Source organism: Canis lupus, chromosome 2, assembly GCF_011100685.1.
Source record: "Canis lupus familiaris isolate Mischka breed German Shepherd chromosome 2, alternate assembly UU_Cfam_GSD_1.0, whole genome shotgun sequence".
Classification (NCBI taxonomy): Eukaryota; Metazoa; Chordata; class Mammalia; order Carnivora; family Canidae; genus Canis; species Canis lupus.
The window spans coordinates 73,090,375-73,106,102 of record NC_049223.1 but is presented as its reverse complement, the minus strand read 5'-3'; the positions used below and the strand labels follow the sequence as shown (position 1 = coordinate 73,106,102).

The window sequence follows — 15,728 nt, the reverse complement described above, 5'->3', positions numbered from 1 at the left end:
CACTAAACCGCTGAGCCACCTGGGGCTGCCCTTCATGTGCATTTCTAACAAAATGGATCACTTAACCAAAAGTAATTTAGAACACAAATGCTCATTATGGGAACTTTAGATCACCCCAAACTTACTTTTCTCAGAATTGAACAGCCGTGGCTTTAAAATTGTCAAAATGGCATGGGATGCCTTTTTTGATGTTTTAAAGATTCTAAATGCTATCAGGAATCTAAAATTGCCTCTCTGCAAAATACAATTTCTGGACTGAGGCAAACAAACAATTAAAGACAAAAGGGCTTATGAGGCCTCTCTTTTCCCTCTTCCATTTCCTTTGTTTCCAAACACACAATCCCTTAAAAGTTAAGTCTCCCGAGGATTCAAATAACCCCCAATGAAAAAAAAATCCCCAATTTCTTCTGCTCCCTGGTTGAAGGCCAAATTTTGAGCCATAGTGAAAGAATTTCTTATGAAACCAACTGAAGACAATCACAGGTTTGCTGAAGAATTAGTATCTATTAATACTTACCAACCTAGTTCTTCGGATTTATATCAGTTAGTTTGTTGGTGAGGACCAGGCCAAACTTTGGCTAAAATTTGTCTGATGGGAACATCATGAACAGGATTAAAAATGAACAAGCCCCTAACCTATGGCTAGAACGCTTGCTGAAAACCTCCACTGAGCAATTGTTAGAGCTTTTCCTAACCTGCTAATTGGAACAAAATTCAGGCTTGCACACAAAAATCTGATGAACCTGTTCATGACTGTCATAATCCATTTCAGACTGTTTCCAAAGAAAACTCTGGTATTATTTTAGATGTTGGATCCTCTCAGGGAGACTTTATTTATTTTTAAATAACTAATTTATTTATTTATTTGAGAGAGAGAGAGAGCACTATGGGGGAGGAGCAGAAATAGAGGGACAAGCGGACTCACACTGCCCAACACAGGGCTTAATCCCATGACTCTGAGACTAGGACCTGAGCCAAAATCAAGAATCAGACACTAAACTGACTGAGCCACCCATGTGGCTGTTAGGCCAAGATTTCTCTTTTTTTTTTTTTTATTAAGATTTTATTTATTTATTCATGAGAGACACACAGAGAGAGGCAGAGACACAGGCAGAGGGAGAAACAGACTCCTCACAGGGAGCCCGATGCAGGACTCGATCCCAGGACCCCGGGATCACAACCTGAGCCAAAGGCAGATGCTCAACCACTGAGCCACCCAGGTGTCCTTCAGCCAAGATTTCTTGAGAGAAGTATCATACCAGAATTTCCTTCTCCCAAAAGGGGGAAATAATTCTAGAATTTGACAGTAGCAATCAAAATGGCGAAGCAGGTGAATTAAATGACCTTTTGACTGTTTTTACTTGCTCTATTTCTGATGGCACCATAGCTGAATCTGGGGACACTGATCATTAGTCCCTATTGGATCAGATATCACCCTTCTTATGGGCAAAATCTTCAACTGATATCAGCAGGATCCATAGTACCTATCTCACCTGTTCCACTTGTCCAGAATACAATCTAGGGAAATCTGTTGGCCCTGCTCCCAGACACTTAAAATAGCCTAATGGACTAAAACTTTGAGTTTTGACAAATGGATTTCATATATCTTGCCCCGTTCCATCAATATAAATATGTTATAGTCATGGTTTATGTGCTTTCTCACTGAGTTGTAGCCTTCTCTCATAGACAGGCCAGTGCCCCTTCTGTAGCTAAAATTTTGTTAGCCCTACCTGGAGAACCCCTCTTGAACATCAGTGATTGGGGAACCCACTTTACTAGTCAGGTGCTTTGACAGGTCTGTGCTGTTTGGCCAGTTTTGCAACATTTTCATTGTGCATACCATCCTCAATCCTCAGGGCTAGTCAGATATGGCACTGTTAAAACTCAATTGGCAAAATTTGTAGAAACCTTCCAAATACCTTGGCCTGAAACATCGCTATTTTTGCTTCTAAATCTCAGATCCACCCCCTTGGGAACACATAGACTCTCACCAGAGGGTCCAGTGCACTTGGCCCCTGCCTCCTTTGACCCACAGTTAATAAAAGGAGATGGACTTCAATATGGTAAAGGCATAACTGCTTCCATTAAAAATAACCATGCTGGTACTGGCAATGAAAACAGACATGTAGATCAATGGAACAGAGTAGAGAACCCAGAAATGGACTCTCAACTCTGTGGTTGACTAATCTTCAACAAAGTAGGAAAAAAATATCCAGTGGAAGAAAAGACAGTCTCTTCAACAAATGTTGTTGGGAAAATTGGATAGCCACACATAGAAGAATGAAACTGGACCATTTTCTTACACCATACACACACAAAAAAAACTCAAAATGGATGAAAGACTTAAATGTGAGACAGGAATCCATCAAAATCCTAGAGGAGAACACAGGGAGCAATCTCTTTGACCTCAGCCACAGCAACTTCTTGCTAGACATATCTCCAAAGGCAAGGGAAACAAAAGTAAAAATGAATTATTGAGACTTCATCAAGATGAAAAGCTTTTGCATGGCAAAGGAAACAGTCGACAAAACCAAAAGAGAAGCTATAGAATGGGAGAAGATATGCAAATGTATAATCAGACAAAGGGCTAGTATCTAAAATCTATAAAGAATTTATCAAACTCAACACCCAAAAAACAAATAACCCAGTCAAGAAATGGGCATGAACAGACATTTCTCCAAAGACGACATAGAAATGATCAACAGGTACATGAAAAAAATGTTCAACGTTACTTGGTATCAGGGAAATACAAATCAAAACCACAATGAGGTACCACCTCATACCAGTCAGAATGGCTAGTCAGGAAACAATAGATGTTGTCGAGGATACAGAGAAAAGGGAACTCTCTTATGCTGCTGGTGGGAATGCAAACTGGTACAGCCACTCTGGAAAACAGTATGGAAGTTCCCCCAAAAGTTAAAAATATAGCTACTCTGTGACCCAGCAATTGCACTACTAGATATTTACCCAAAAGACACAAACACAGTGATCTGAAGGGGCACCTGCACCCTAATGCTTATAGCAGCAATGTCCATGATAGCCAAGCTATGGAAAGAGCCCAGATGTCCATCGACAGATGAATTGATAAAGAAGATGTGGTATGTACATACAATGGAATATTACTCAGCCATAAAAAAAAAAAAGAAATCTTAGGGAATCCCTGGATGGCTCAGTGGTTTAGCATCTGCCTTTGGCCCGGGGCGTAATCCTGGAGTCCTGGGATTGAGTCCCACATCGGGCTCCCTGCATGGAGCCTGCTTTGTCTCTCTGCCTGTGTCTCTGGTTCTCTCTCTGTGTCTCTCATGAATAAATAAATAAAATCTTAAAAAAAAAAAAAGAAATCTTACTGTTTGCAACAACATGAATGGAGCTAGAAGGAATTATGCTAAGCAAAATAAGTCAATCAGAGAAAGCCAATTATCATATGATTTCACTTATATGTGGAATTTAAGAAACAAAACAGAGGATCATAGGGGAAGGGAGGGAAAAATAAAATAAGATGAAATCAGAGAGAGAGACAAACCATAAAAGACTCTTAACTATGGGAAACAACCTGAGGATTATTGGAGGGGAGGCAGGTGAAGGGATGGGGTAACTAGGTGATAGGAATTAAGGAAGGCATGTGATGTAATGAGCACTGGATGTTGTATGCAACTGATGAATCACTAAACTCTACATCTGAAGCTAATACACTATATGTTAATTAATTGAATTTAAAATAAATTAAAAATGTAAAAATAACCATGCTAGGGTGCCTGGGTGGCTCAGTCATTTAAGTGTCCAACTTGATTTGGGCTCAGGTCATGATTTCAGGGTTGTGAGATTGAGCCCCAGGTCAGGCTCCCTGCTAGGCATGGAGCCTGTTTAAGATTCTCTCTCTTGGGGCACTTGGGTGGCTCAGTTGGTTAAGTGTCTGCCTTCAGCTCAGGTCAGGATCCCAGCCCCTCATTGGTCTCCCTGCTCAGCAGGGAGTCTGCTTCTCTGTCCCTCTGTCCCTCCCCCTGCTTGTGCATGTGCTCTCTCTCTCAAATAAAATCTTTAAAGAAAAAAAAAAGATTCTTTATCTCCCTCTCCCTGTGACCCTTCCCCCTCTCCCACCCTCTCTAAACAAACAAAAATAACCATGCTTTGGTAGAGCAATGGTTTTATCTTGCACTCTTGGGAGACAAAGGCCTTAAACACCACACCTTGCACCTGGAGATTTTGTTTATTGGAAGAGAGACCTCCAGAAAGGCTTTTCAACCTCACTGGAAAGTCCCCTCTCTGGTGCTGCCAAACTCCAAGGACTAGAATCCTGGAGTCACATGACACATTATCAGGAAAGCACCAAACCCTGATTGGACCTGCACACCACCTGGTGACTCGAAAGGAAAGACTTCCCGGAATTGGAGCAGACAGACAGCATTCCTGAGATATCCAGAGCAGGCCTGTTAGAAGGTTCAGGATTCACAGAAGTCTCTCTTTTTCACGTAGACTATTAACTGACTCTGAATTCTTATCCAAATGCACATTTTCTTACAACTTTACAGGCTATTACTGATAACACATTTTGTAACAAGTTCTTTTGAGATAATATTGTTTTAAAAACATATTTGAAGTTGGGAACCCTGGATGGCTCAGCAATTTAGTGCCTGCCTTCTGCCCGGGGCCTGATCCTGGAGGCCCAGGATCAAGTCTACGTCGGGCTCCCTGCATGGAGCCTGCTTCTCCCTCTGCCTGTGTCTCTGCCTCTCTCGCTCTCTCTGTGTGTCTCTCACGAATAAGTAAATAAAATCTTAAAAAAATAAAAGCATACTTGAAGTTTTGCAAAAACTTCACCAATTATTGCTTCGTTTTCATACCTGCACTATATCTTCAAAAATGCACTCAATTCTTTCAATAGGCTCTTACAGTAGCCACTGTTCGGCTTTAATGGCTGAGTTAAGCAGGCACTTCCAGGAGGCACGCGTGACTTGGGGTTTGCCCCCACAGGGAGGACTTTTCTCCCCCATGTTGGAATAAGTGCCAGTATTTTCAGTTGGCTACTTTCAGAGCTAAGGTCCTGGTTTGGAACCACAATTATATATTTGGAATTGTCGTATTAGGGACGCCTGGGTGGCTCAGTGATGCAGCATCTGCCTTCAGCCCAGGACATGATCCTGGGGTCCTAGGATCGAGTCCCACATCGGGCTCCCTGCAAGGAGTCTGCTTCTCCCTCTGCCTATGTCTCTGCCTCTCTATGTCTCTCATGAATTAATAAAATCTTTTAAAAAAAAGGGGGGGGAATTGTCGTATTACTTTTGACTCTATACTTGTTGCCTGCCAAAACTTTCCAAAATGATGTATCCAACAAGGAGATATCTCCAATACTATGTTCTTGATAAATGTCAACTATAGGTGGGAAGTGCCTGAGAGCTCTGCTTCCCTTCCTTCTTACTTGAACGTGAATTTCCAACCTGTACAATTTCCCAGATGTGGAAATGACACTCAGGGAAGGCCCTTCCTGGCAGTGAAGGACAAAAAGCCACTGAATTAGGAAAACTGGACTCTTGATCAGGGATGCTTGTAGAGAAAGATCTTGATCAAAAGAAGGAGGGACACCTGGGTGGCTCAGTGATCGAGTGTCTTCAGCTTTGGGCATGAGCCTGGAGTCCGGGAATCGAGTCCCACATCGGGCTCCCCGTGGGGAGCCTCCTCCTCCTCCTCCCTCTGCCTGTGTCTCTCCCTCTCTGTGTGTGTCTCTCACGAATAAATAAAAATCTAAAAAGAGAGAGAGGGCAGCCCGGGTGGCTCAGCAGTTTGGCGCCGCCTTCAGCCCGGGGTGTGACTGGAGACCAGGGATGGAGTCCCACGTTGGGCTCCCTGCATGGAGCCTGCCTCTCCCTCTGTCTGTGTCTCTGCCTCTCTCTCTCTCTCTCTCTCTCTGTGTGTCTCTCATGAATAAATAAATAATATAAAAAATAAAAAATAAAGAGAGAGAGAGAGAGAGAAGGAAATGTGGAAAGAAAAGTAACCTCACTACAATGGAGTTGAGAGGTCAGAGGCAGGGTAGGGGGCCCTTATGCCATACCACCCAACCTCAATTACAGAAAGAAGGATCAGTTACAGGCCCTAACAGGAAAAGCTGTCCATGGCCACTCCTGCAAGTAGTGGGCTACCCCAGCAGCTCAGCCCATGAAAAGTCATCAGCACCCTACACTTGGCTTCTCTCCTTTAGACTTTTGTTCAAAACAACTCCTCCCCATTTCCTCCTTCTTCTCCCTTAAATAAGGTTTCTCAGGACACCAGGTTGCTCAGTGGTTTGGTGCCTGCCTTCAGCCCAGGGCCTGATTCTGGATCCCGGGATCGAGTCCTGCATCAGGTTCCCTGCATGGAGCCTGCTTCTCCCTCTGCCTGTGTCTCTGCCTCTCTCTCTCTGTCTCTCATAAATAAATAAATAAATAAATAAATAAATAAATAAATAAATAAATAAATAAATAAAAAGGTTTCTCTCCTCTGTTGGTCTAGACTCTGGTTTTTAGTGCAGCTTGTTTGTTCTGAATTGCAATTCTCTGCTATTCCCCAATAAAGCTTTTTTGCTGATCAAGTAACTGTTTCATTTTTTTTAAGATTTTATTTATTTATTCATGAGAGACACAGGGAGAGATAGAGAGGCAGAGACACAGGCAGAGGGAGAAGCAGGCTCCACGCAGGGAGCCCAGTGTGGGACTCGATCCCAGGACTCCAGGATCATGCCCTGGGCCAAAGGCAGGTGCTGAACCGCTGAGCCACCCAGGGATCCCTAACTGTTTCATTTTTAAGGTCAACCATACAAACAACCCATCTGCTATTTTCTGTATCCAAATCACAAAATTCTAGGCCTTAAAATAATAATCCACTTCAGTCTTCTCACTTGAAAGGTGAAACCTGAGGCCCGGAGGGAATGGGCTCATCTAGAAGTCAGGTCCCTGGATTCCTAAAGCCATGCTTTGATTTCACAGAAATTCATTAATCCTAAGTTTTCATGTTCCCCAAGCCTTCATTCTGACCCTGTGGAGCCATCTACAACCTTACCTTGAAACCTAAGCCTATCCCAGCCTTGTCTTCAGCTCCTATCCCCTGTTCCAATCTTCTTAATTATATTGTATTTAACGCTCTGGCAGCTCTTATGTTAAAGACTCAGAGAGGGGGGATGCCTGGGTGGTTCAGTGACTGAGTGTCTATCTTTGGTTCAGGATGTGATCCTGGGGTCCTGGGATTGAGTTCCCTGCGGGGAGCCTGCTTCTCCCTCTCCCTTTGTCTCTGCCTCTCTGTGTTTCTCTCATGAATATATAAATAAAAATCTTAAAAAAAAAAAAAAGACTCAAAGAGGGACAGTTTCTAGGCCAGGTCCAGGGTTGACAGGGGATTAGGCCAACATTCATTCCCTACTCTGCATGATTCCAAGCTCAGGGCTCTATCCCTTGGTTTACCCACCTCCCATCCCGACCCTTGCCTCAGTCCCTATCCAGAACCTACCATCTATGGAGGGCCTTAGAACTTAGGACCTGGTGTCCTCAATTATGAGGTCTGTGGAAAGAAAGCAGCACCCCACCCCATATCCATAGGCCCTCCTTCTTCCTGCTTCTACCCCGCCTCCTCTGATGCCTCTCAGGTTCAAAAGCACCCAAGCCAAGAGGCCTGCAGACAACTCTGCACTCATCTCTAAAAGCTATCAAGACAGCCACCAAGATTCTCCAAAGATGAAGGGCTTCCTCTTCCTCCTACTTACCATCAGTCTCCTGGTTATGATTCAGGTAAGAATAGTCCCTCGGAGCCCCTGACACCACCACCCAGGACTCCCCAGACCTGCCTGGCATGGGAGTGGGTAAATGCAGGCTCCTGGGTACTCAGCCTTCTTCCATGGGAGCAGACGGTCCAGTAGGGGAACCAGCGACTCAGGGGGGCTGGTCTTAGCATTCCAGCCCTTCTGACTGGGGTCGGACCACTTGAGGTCTGCCTCTGACCAGAATCCTGTAACTGAGGCTGGGGAGCATTACAGGATACCAGGCACACAGGAGGGTATTGTGGAATAGGAATTATGAGACTTGGGGAGACAGCTTGGAGGGAGGGTGGCATCAATCCCCAGGAAAGCTAGAGAAGTGGCCCTATTGGGAAGGGGCCAGGATATGTTCAAGTGGAGCCAGACCTGGTCCTGGAGATAGCAGGAAACCACTCCAAGGAGAAAAGCCTGTGTGTTTGGGAATGCAAAGAAGACAGAAATCTCCCACTCCAGAAACAGCTAGTCTCAAATTCAACTGCAATTCTAGAAGGCAGCTTTGGCAGCATCCCATGTACCCTAAGGGTGCTCGTCTGCATAGACCAGAGCCATCAAGTTCTAGATCAAGAACAGCTTGATCAAGTATCAAGAACAGCTTGATCACCATCAAAAACAGCTTAATCTCCATCAGGAGCAGCTTTAGTTGTAGCCTAGTCAAGCATTGAGAACAGTTTGATCACCATCTGGCGATTTCCTTGGGCAAGAGGTCACACTCTCCCCACCTCCTCACCCACCCGCACTTTGCCAAGTGCCCTGTCTCACACAGTCTCAAGACTGTGATGGGCTCATTCAGAAGATGAGGAAGCAGGCTCAGAGAGGCTAAGCTCCCAGCCCAGCTAGTCAGGTCAAGGGCTGAGCCACAGGTTCCTGTCTCTCACATACTGGAGGAGCTGGTGGCTTGGCGGAGGTGAGACAAAGTTTCCATGGGACGTGGTGGAGGGGCCACTTTTGACTCTGCCTATATCAAGAGAGGAAGGTCTTGTCCCCACAGGACCTTGTGGCAGAAGTCGTGGTCATGGTGGACCAAAAACTACTGTATCAGGGTAGGGGGCCTAGGTCTCTAAATAACATGAGCTTCAAAAGCCCCTGAGCTTGCCCCGCTTCTTCTTTTGTAGATACAAACTGGAGTCCTGGGGAACAGTACCACTCCTCGAATGACCACCAAGAAAGTCAAGAGTGCGACCCCAGCACTCAGCAGCCTGGGCGGTGGCAGTGTCCTTCTCTTCTTGGCCAACACCCTCATCCAGCTCTTCTACCTCAGCTGAGGTGACATGCCTCAGCCCTAGCCCTGTGCCCCCTGAGATAGCTGCCACCATCGCTAGCGAGAGAAGCTCCCCCCACCCACCACCACAGGTCCAGGAGGGGTGGATGCCAGAGATCACCAGGTTGTTGGAATTAAACGGTAGTGCCTTGGAGGCAATGACCGACACAGGGAGGTACTGATATGGAGGGGCAAGCACCACCCAGCTGGGGGTCAATAAACATGTCCTGTACTCGGTAGGGTGCTGTGTGTGGTCACTGGGCTCCAAGGATCTTCTCGTGCCCCCAGCAGCAGGAGAGGCAGCAGAGAGCTCCTACCCCCAAAGGCCCAGGGTGGAAGCCTGTCCTCTCAGGATCACCTTGCAGGGACATGGCCCAGAATCTGCCATCCTCTTTAGTTGCACTTGCTTCACCCATCCCTGGGTGTTGGGAATGATGGTCCCAGAGGACCCCCCCATCCTGCCCCTGGCCATCCCTACTTGGTGAGGCTCAGAGAGTCCCTCACCCTAGTACCTGGGTGTCTTCAGAATGGTAGATTCAGAGAAACATCCCCCACCAATCTCTTGGGGTCTCAGCCCCACAGGCACCCTCTTGTCCTCACCAGGGCACTGGAGACTGGTCCACAGGGGTGCTGAGAAGGATGAAGAAGAGGCCATCTCCCCATTCCCCACCTACCCCAGGCTGGGAAGGTGGGAAGGATACACAACTGCTCTAACCACCATTTCTATCCTCCTGGGTCTGCAGTGGTGGTATTGGGAGGTGCAAGGAGGGAAGGGAGCTCCAGAGAAGCCCCCAAGGGCCTTGAACTCCTCTGCATCTTCCTAGAGGACCCTGTGGGGGGTGGCTGAGAAGTGCCTGCTAGACTGGGATGGAGGGAGCTGTTCCCCTTCTAGGTCCCGCCTTCTCTAGGCTGGGCTTAAGAACCCAGACCCCCTGTTTAGGCTTCTTTGACAGAGATGCCAAACCTTCAGGTCTTGAGACCAGAGTTGGAGGAAATGAAGAGGAATGCTGGTGGGCAAGGTCCTTTGGGGAGTGTCTCCCATTCACTTTTCCTGCCTGGTCTACCACGACCCCATCACACTGAACTTCCAGGTCTTCACCCCTCGGGTTACCTGCCTCACTAGAACACTTTTCCTCTGCCACCATCTAGCCTGATCAACCCCTTCCGGTCCTGCACATCTCAGCCAAGCATCTCTTCCTCCAAGCTGCCTGCCTGCCCTGTGCCCCCTAAGTGGTTCAGGTTCCTCCTCTGTGTATCCCTCTGCTTCCATGCTTATCCTGTCACTGAACACATCACCCTACCCATTGGAATCCTCTACTAGACCATGAGTTGTCTGAGGGCAGGTACCAAGGGGCTTGGCTTATGTCTGTGCCACACAGCTCAGTGCCAGACCTGGCTTAGAGCAGGCTCTTGTCACTTGGGTGACAGCATTGAGAGAACATACTCACCCTTAGTCTGGGCCCAGGGCCCCCTCTGGTGGCCGAGGGAGGCCTTACATCTGAACCCCAGAACCAGAGCTGAGAGGGAAGAAGTAGGGTGAGTATAGGGCAAAGAAGGCAGGGGAACAGATCCTCACCCCAGCCCCAAATATCAAGGTGCACAAAGATGAGGATGCCTGGGAGCATATTAGAAAACATCTTATGTTACAACAAGAAAAACCTATAAAAACATTTCATCCCAGGGAAAGCCTCCAGGACTGGGGAGCAGGGGCAGTCAGAGCACATGGACAGTCCAGACCTGGGACGCCCGGTCCTTGGTCGGCTCCCACAGCACCACGTGATCCCGGTCATAGCCCCGGCCACCTGGGGGAAGAGGGGAGAGATGGGGAGACAGTCAGAGATTGCCAAGGACTCCAGTGCCAACAGACCCCTCAGGTGCCTCTTCCCACACACAGGCCCCCTTACCCTTCACATCTAGGATCCGGCCTTCGAACATCTGGCTGCAGATATGGCCCGATTCACTGATGCTCCACGTCTGACGGGGCAGGCGGCTCTCGGCCCACAGCACAGCCTTGGAGCCTGGGCTGGGGGGCCCAATCACCTGCAGGCTCATGGTAGGGGCTGCCTGAGGCCCCAGGAGGTCATCAGGCACAGTTACTTCCCTCAGGGACTCCTCTGCACCTGACTGATACCCTTAACACACACCCAGCTCTTCGAATCCTGGCTCTCATGGACTGTGACCCTGGGCAAATCTCTTAATCCTTCTGAGCACCAGGTTCCCTGGGAATGGGAATCCCTGAGTACTGGCAGCTGCAAGCATTCAATGTGAAATATCATAAAAGGTCTGGAAAAGGAGCTCCTCCAGGAAGCCTTTCACGGTTAACTCCCAAAGCACAAGACTTGGAATCAGACAAGCTTTCACACACTAATTGCCTGTGTGACTTCCAGCCTGTTACTTAACTTCTCTGTGCTCTAGTTTCCCCACCTATGAAACAGAGAGTAAAATAACACCTGCCCCCACAGCGTCCTCTGAGGATCACATGAGGCATTCGTGTCAAGGGCTTAACACAGCATCTGCCACAGAGCCAAGTTCTCTCTCATTTCAAGTAAAAGATGGAAACTCCTTCAGTGGCCTACAAAAACCCACATCCCCATAACCTCTCTGACTTCCTCTCTTGCTTCTTCCCTCCCTCCCTTCACTCTGGCTAGTCACCTCAGGGCCTTTCTACTTGCTGTTCCCTCTGCCTGGAGCACGCTTCCCGCAGACACCCACCTGGTTGCCTCTTTCAAATACCACCTTCTTAGGAAGCCCCCCCACCCCATCAGAGCTACTGATATTCCCTACTCCCCTTTCATTTATTTTTCCCCCCATGCACTTCTCTTCACCTAATGTACTGAGATATTTTACTCATTTAAATGGTTTCTGTCTCTCCCCACTACAATGGAAGCTTCAGGAGGGCAGGAGTCATTTCTGTCTTCCCACTGCTGTCTTCCTGGCTCCTAGAACAAGGCCTAGCCCATGGCAGGTGTGCAGGAAACGTGTGTGGAGTGAATTCTATCATGATTAATAAGATCCAAGTTCTGGCCCAGGATAGCAGAGCTGGGAGTTCCCTTAGAAGTATCTGGTTCAATGCTCTCGTTTTGCAGCTGGGGAACTGAGGCCCAGAGCAGAGCCCAGACTGCCCAGGGTGCGAGCCGACAGTCTCCACCTCCCCAGGGTCCTGGCACTCTGGCTGGAGGGCAGGGCCTGCTCCTGACTCGCAGTGAGCCTCGGGATACCTGAGGCCCTGGTGTCCCTGGCCCAGCCCCTCAGCCGGTACCTGGTTCTTTAGCAGCCCATCCTCGTAGTACCAGATGCAGCTGCCTCCGGCTTGGGGCTCGGACACCACCACTCGGCCCGCCTTCATGTCCTCCACGTGGTCTGGCACCGCCAGGAAGCCTCTCAGTGCAGCATTCCAGAGGCGGAAATAAACCCGGCGCTGGTGAGTAGGGGGAGCTGAGAGTGAGAGGTCCCCGGGCAGGGATGCTCCCACCAGGGCACCTGACACCCTCAACTCTGACCCCCCGAGTATCTCCAGCCCACAAGCCCTCCTTCCTTGGCCCTGCTTCTAAGTCCCTTCTTTTCACACGTGTCAGAGGGTCCACTCATGGTGCACACCCACGGCCACCCAGCACCGTGACCACTGACACCCACAGCCCCGTGCACAGGGACACGCTGGCAGAGACGCTCATGGTCCACATGGTCGTGCAGAAGTTTGCAGCAGACACAAACACACAGACACAGGTGGCCATGCAAACACACGTCTTAACCGATGCACGGGTCCCCCTTGCCTATTCCACACTCCGTGTTTGCTAATGGGATGGATGCGTGTAGAAACACAGATGTGCACACTCATGACCATACTGGAAAAGTAGACACCCGGTTGTCACACATCAGACCAGGCTCTGCCACAAATCTTGAGTCGTGGTGATGGTAATCGCAGTCAGAAGAACCACAGCTAACATGTGTTGAGTGTTTACCCACTCAAGTACCGTTCTAAGGGCTTTACAAATATTTATCTTCAAATCCTCAAGACAACTACATCATATGTGTCATCCCCATTATATTTTGTTTTTTTATTTTTTATTTTTATTTTTTTATTTTTTTTTATTTTTAAAGATTTTATTTATTTATTCATGAGAATACACAGAGAGGAGAGAGAAACAGAGACACAGGCAGAGGGAGAAGCAGGCTCCACGCAGGGAGCCCGACGTGGGACTCGATCCCGGGTCTCCAGGATCACACCCTGGGCTGAAGGCGGCGCCACACCGCTGAGCCACCGGGGCTGCCCATATTTTGTTTTTTTAAAAGACTTTATTTGGGTGTTTTTTTTTTTTTTTTTGGTAAGTAATCTCTACACCTAACGTGGGGCTTGAACTTATGACCCTGAGATCAAGAGTTGCACACTCTTGCAGCCAGCCAGGTGGCCCCTATGTTATCCCCATCTTAAAGATGAGGAAACAGAGGCCCATGGAGGGACAGTACTTGCCCATGATTGCAGAGCAAAGCCTTGTCCACTTTGGTGGACCTTTATTTCTGCATCTGTAAATATGAGAGGTGGAGATAACCTCCAAGGTTTCTTCTAGCAACAATGTCCTAAGACTCTGAATCTTGGGAGCATAAATATCCTCATCCAAGGATACACGGTCTCAACAGTGTTACAAAAACAGGCAAGTGTGGTCATACACCACCTCCCACACCTCCCACACAACCACATGTCACCTCCAGAGCACAGACACGTAGATACAAGTGACATCATGCCACAGAAATACGATCAGAGGACATGTGTGTGCCCATACACACATGCACGCGTGTGCCCCCCCCCGCCCCCAGCCATGCCTCTGCATCAATGCACATGTACATGAATCAGAAACAGGTCCAGACATGCACTCACAGACCTGGAAAAACCCAAGTATGGCTCTAGTGTTTCCCAGAATGAGGCCTGTGTATTACTCCTAGCCTCATATGACATGATTTTTAGTCCTAAGTGGATAAACATTATCGCTAAAAATGTAATGTTAACATATTTATTATAATGTCAACTAAAGAAAATCATACACATCAAACCTATGATTTTATGGATAATAATCCTTAGGATAAGGATAAAGTGAATTTTAAAAATGAGTTGGTTTAGAGAAAAATATTGAGTAGATAATGGTTCAAGAGGAATGACAGTGTGGCAAAATTATGACAAAGGCACACAAACGTTGAGCTTGGGAAACATGGGGAATGCATGGCCAGACAGATCGGCATGGGCACACACAATCTGATGCATTACTCACCTGCTTGATGGGGTAGAGGGATCCCACCCTCTGTGTCCCACTGTATGTCAGCCAGTTGGTGATCTCACAGCTGCCCACCAGCCACTGGCGGCCCCGGAAGTCACTGTGCTCACACAGCACCCAGCTGGGCCCAGCAGGTGCCAGAGATGCAGAGAGGAAGACAGACAGGGAAGAGGAGACAAGGATGTCAGAACATTCTCCACCTCCTTTGCTTTTATTCTGAGACTCTTCTGCCCGGTGTCAGGGTTCTCGAGGCAGGAGAGGGAGGCTGGGAAGTACATTTGGGGTTTGCAGGGCAGAGGAGGGTCCTGGAGGATCCATGCTGAGGTCCAAGACATTCCTCAGCCTGCACCTCTCCCTCCCTCCTGGCTGGGGGCACAGGTAATGGAAGGGAAGTGGGAAGGAGCAAGAAGCCAGGGACCTGGCCCTGGCTCCCTAGCAGCACCCCCCCCACCACACTCACACGCCCCCCTTGATCCGCAGGGACAGCACGTGGTTGTTGAAGCCCTCGGCTTGCAGGCTGCGCACCTCTCTGTCCAGCTCGATCTCCTTACCCTCAAAGCACTCCAGTCCATACAGAAAAATGGAAGGCTCTGAAAAGTGCTGGGGCGGGGGGCATGGAGAAGGGGTGAGGTTGAGAGAGCCCAGGCCCCAGTCCCAGACCTGGCCCCAAATTCCAGATACTCCAATTCTGGATCGGTATCTTCCCTCCCTCCTAAGCTTTACCCTGCAGGGCTCTGGACAATGGCAGCTGGGTGTCCCCCCTGATTCTCAGACTGAGCCCCCAATGCCACCTCAAACCTCTTCTCAGTGCCAATAAATGGTACTTCTAAGAATAGTAATGATAATATGGGTAATTATAGCGGTTGTCAGATATTCAGGGCTTACCACATGCCAGATTCTGCGTTAAGTGCTTTACCTGATCTCATAACTTCTCAACAACCCTATAAGGTATGTGCTATTATTATCATCCCTGCTTAACAGAACAGAAACTGAGTCTGGAGAAGATTAAACCACTTGCTCAAGTCTCTAGAGCTGGGCTTCAGAAGCAGATGTGCGTGCCTTCAGAGCCTAAGATGTAGCTGTAAAGCCTGGGCTCAGCAGTTGGGCCGCCCCTGGAGAGCTCAGCTCTGCCTGTTACAGCCTTTGTGGCCTGGAGCAAGTCACATCACCTCTCTGTGCCTCAGTTTCACATCTGGAAAAGGGAGGTGATAGTGGTAACAAACCTCATAGGGTCTCGGTGGGGATTAGATGCCTTAGCACATGGGAAGTCTTTTATTTATTTATGTTTATTTATTTTTTTAAAAGATTTTATTTATTTATTCATGAGAGACACAGAGAGAGAGGGAGAGAGAGGCAGAGACACAGGCAGAGGGAGAAGCAGGCTCTATGCAGGGAGCCCAACGTGGGACTGGATCCCAGGTCTCCA

At 48.1% G+C, this 15,728-nt stretch overlaps 2 protein-coding genes across 6 annotated transcripts in view; one reads left to right on the top strand and one right to left on the bottom strand.

The window, feature by feature from the left end:
- The window catches only part of CRYBG2 (crystallin beta-gamma domain containing 2), a 41,781-nt gene that overhangs the window by 6,170 nt on the left and 19,883 nt on the right, over positions 1–15,728 (bottom strand). Inside the window, exons 16-21 of one of the 5 annotated variants that reach the window (XM_038531472.1) lie at positions 14,763–14,902; positions 14,300–14,423; positions 12,298–12,456; positions 10,943–11,078; positions 10,776–10,840; positions 6,668–10,555 (exon numbers count right to left, since the gene is read on the bottom strand). In XM_038531472.1, coding sequence (XP_038387400.1) covers positions 10,436–10,555; positions 10,776–10,840; positions 10,943–11,078; positions 12,298–12,456; positions 14,300–14,423; positions 14,763–14,902 — 744 coding nt within the window. In that variant the 3' untranslated portion in view covers positions 6,668–10,435. Of the gene's footprint in view, positions 1–6,667; positions 10,556–10,659; positions 10,841–10,942; positions 11,103–12,297; positions 12,457–14,299; positions 14,424–14,762; positions 14,903–15,728 lie in introns of those variants that run through there. The other 4 variants (XM_038531471.1, XM_038531473.1, XM_038531475.1 and 1 more) reach the window with 4 other exon arrangements.
- CD52 (CD52 molecule) lies at positions 7,656–9,275 on the top strand. The gene is given in 2 exon segments (NM_001003240.1): positions 7,656–7,754; positions 8,893–9,275. Coding segments are annotated over 2 exon segments (204 nt in total). The 5' UTR covers positions 7,656–7,700; the 3' UTR covers positions 9,043–9,275.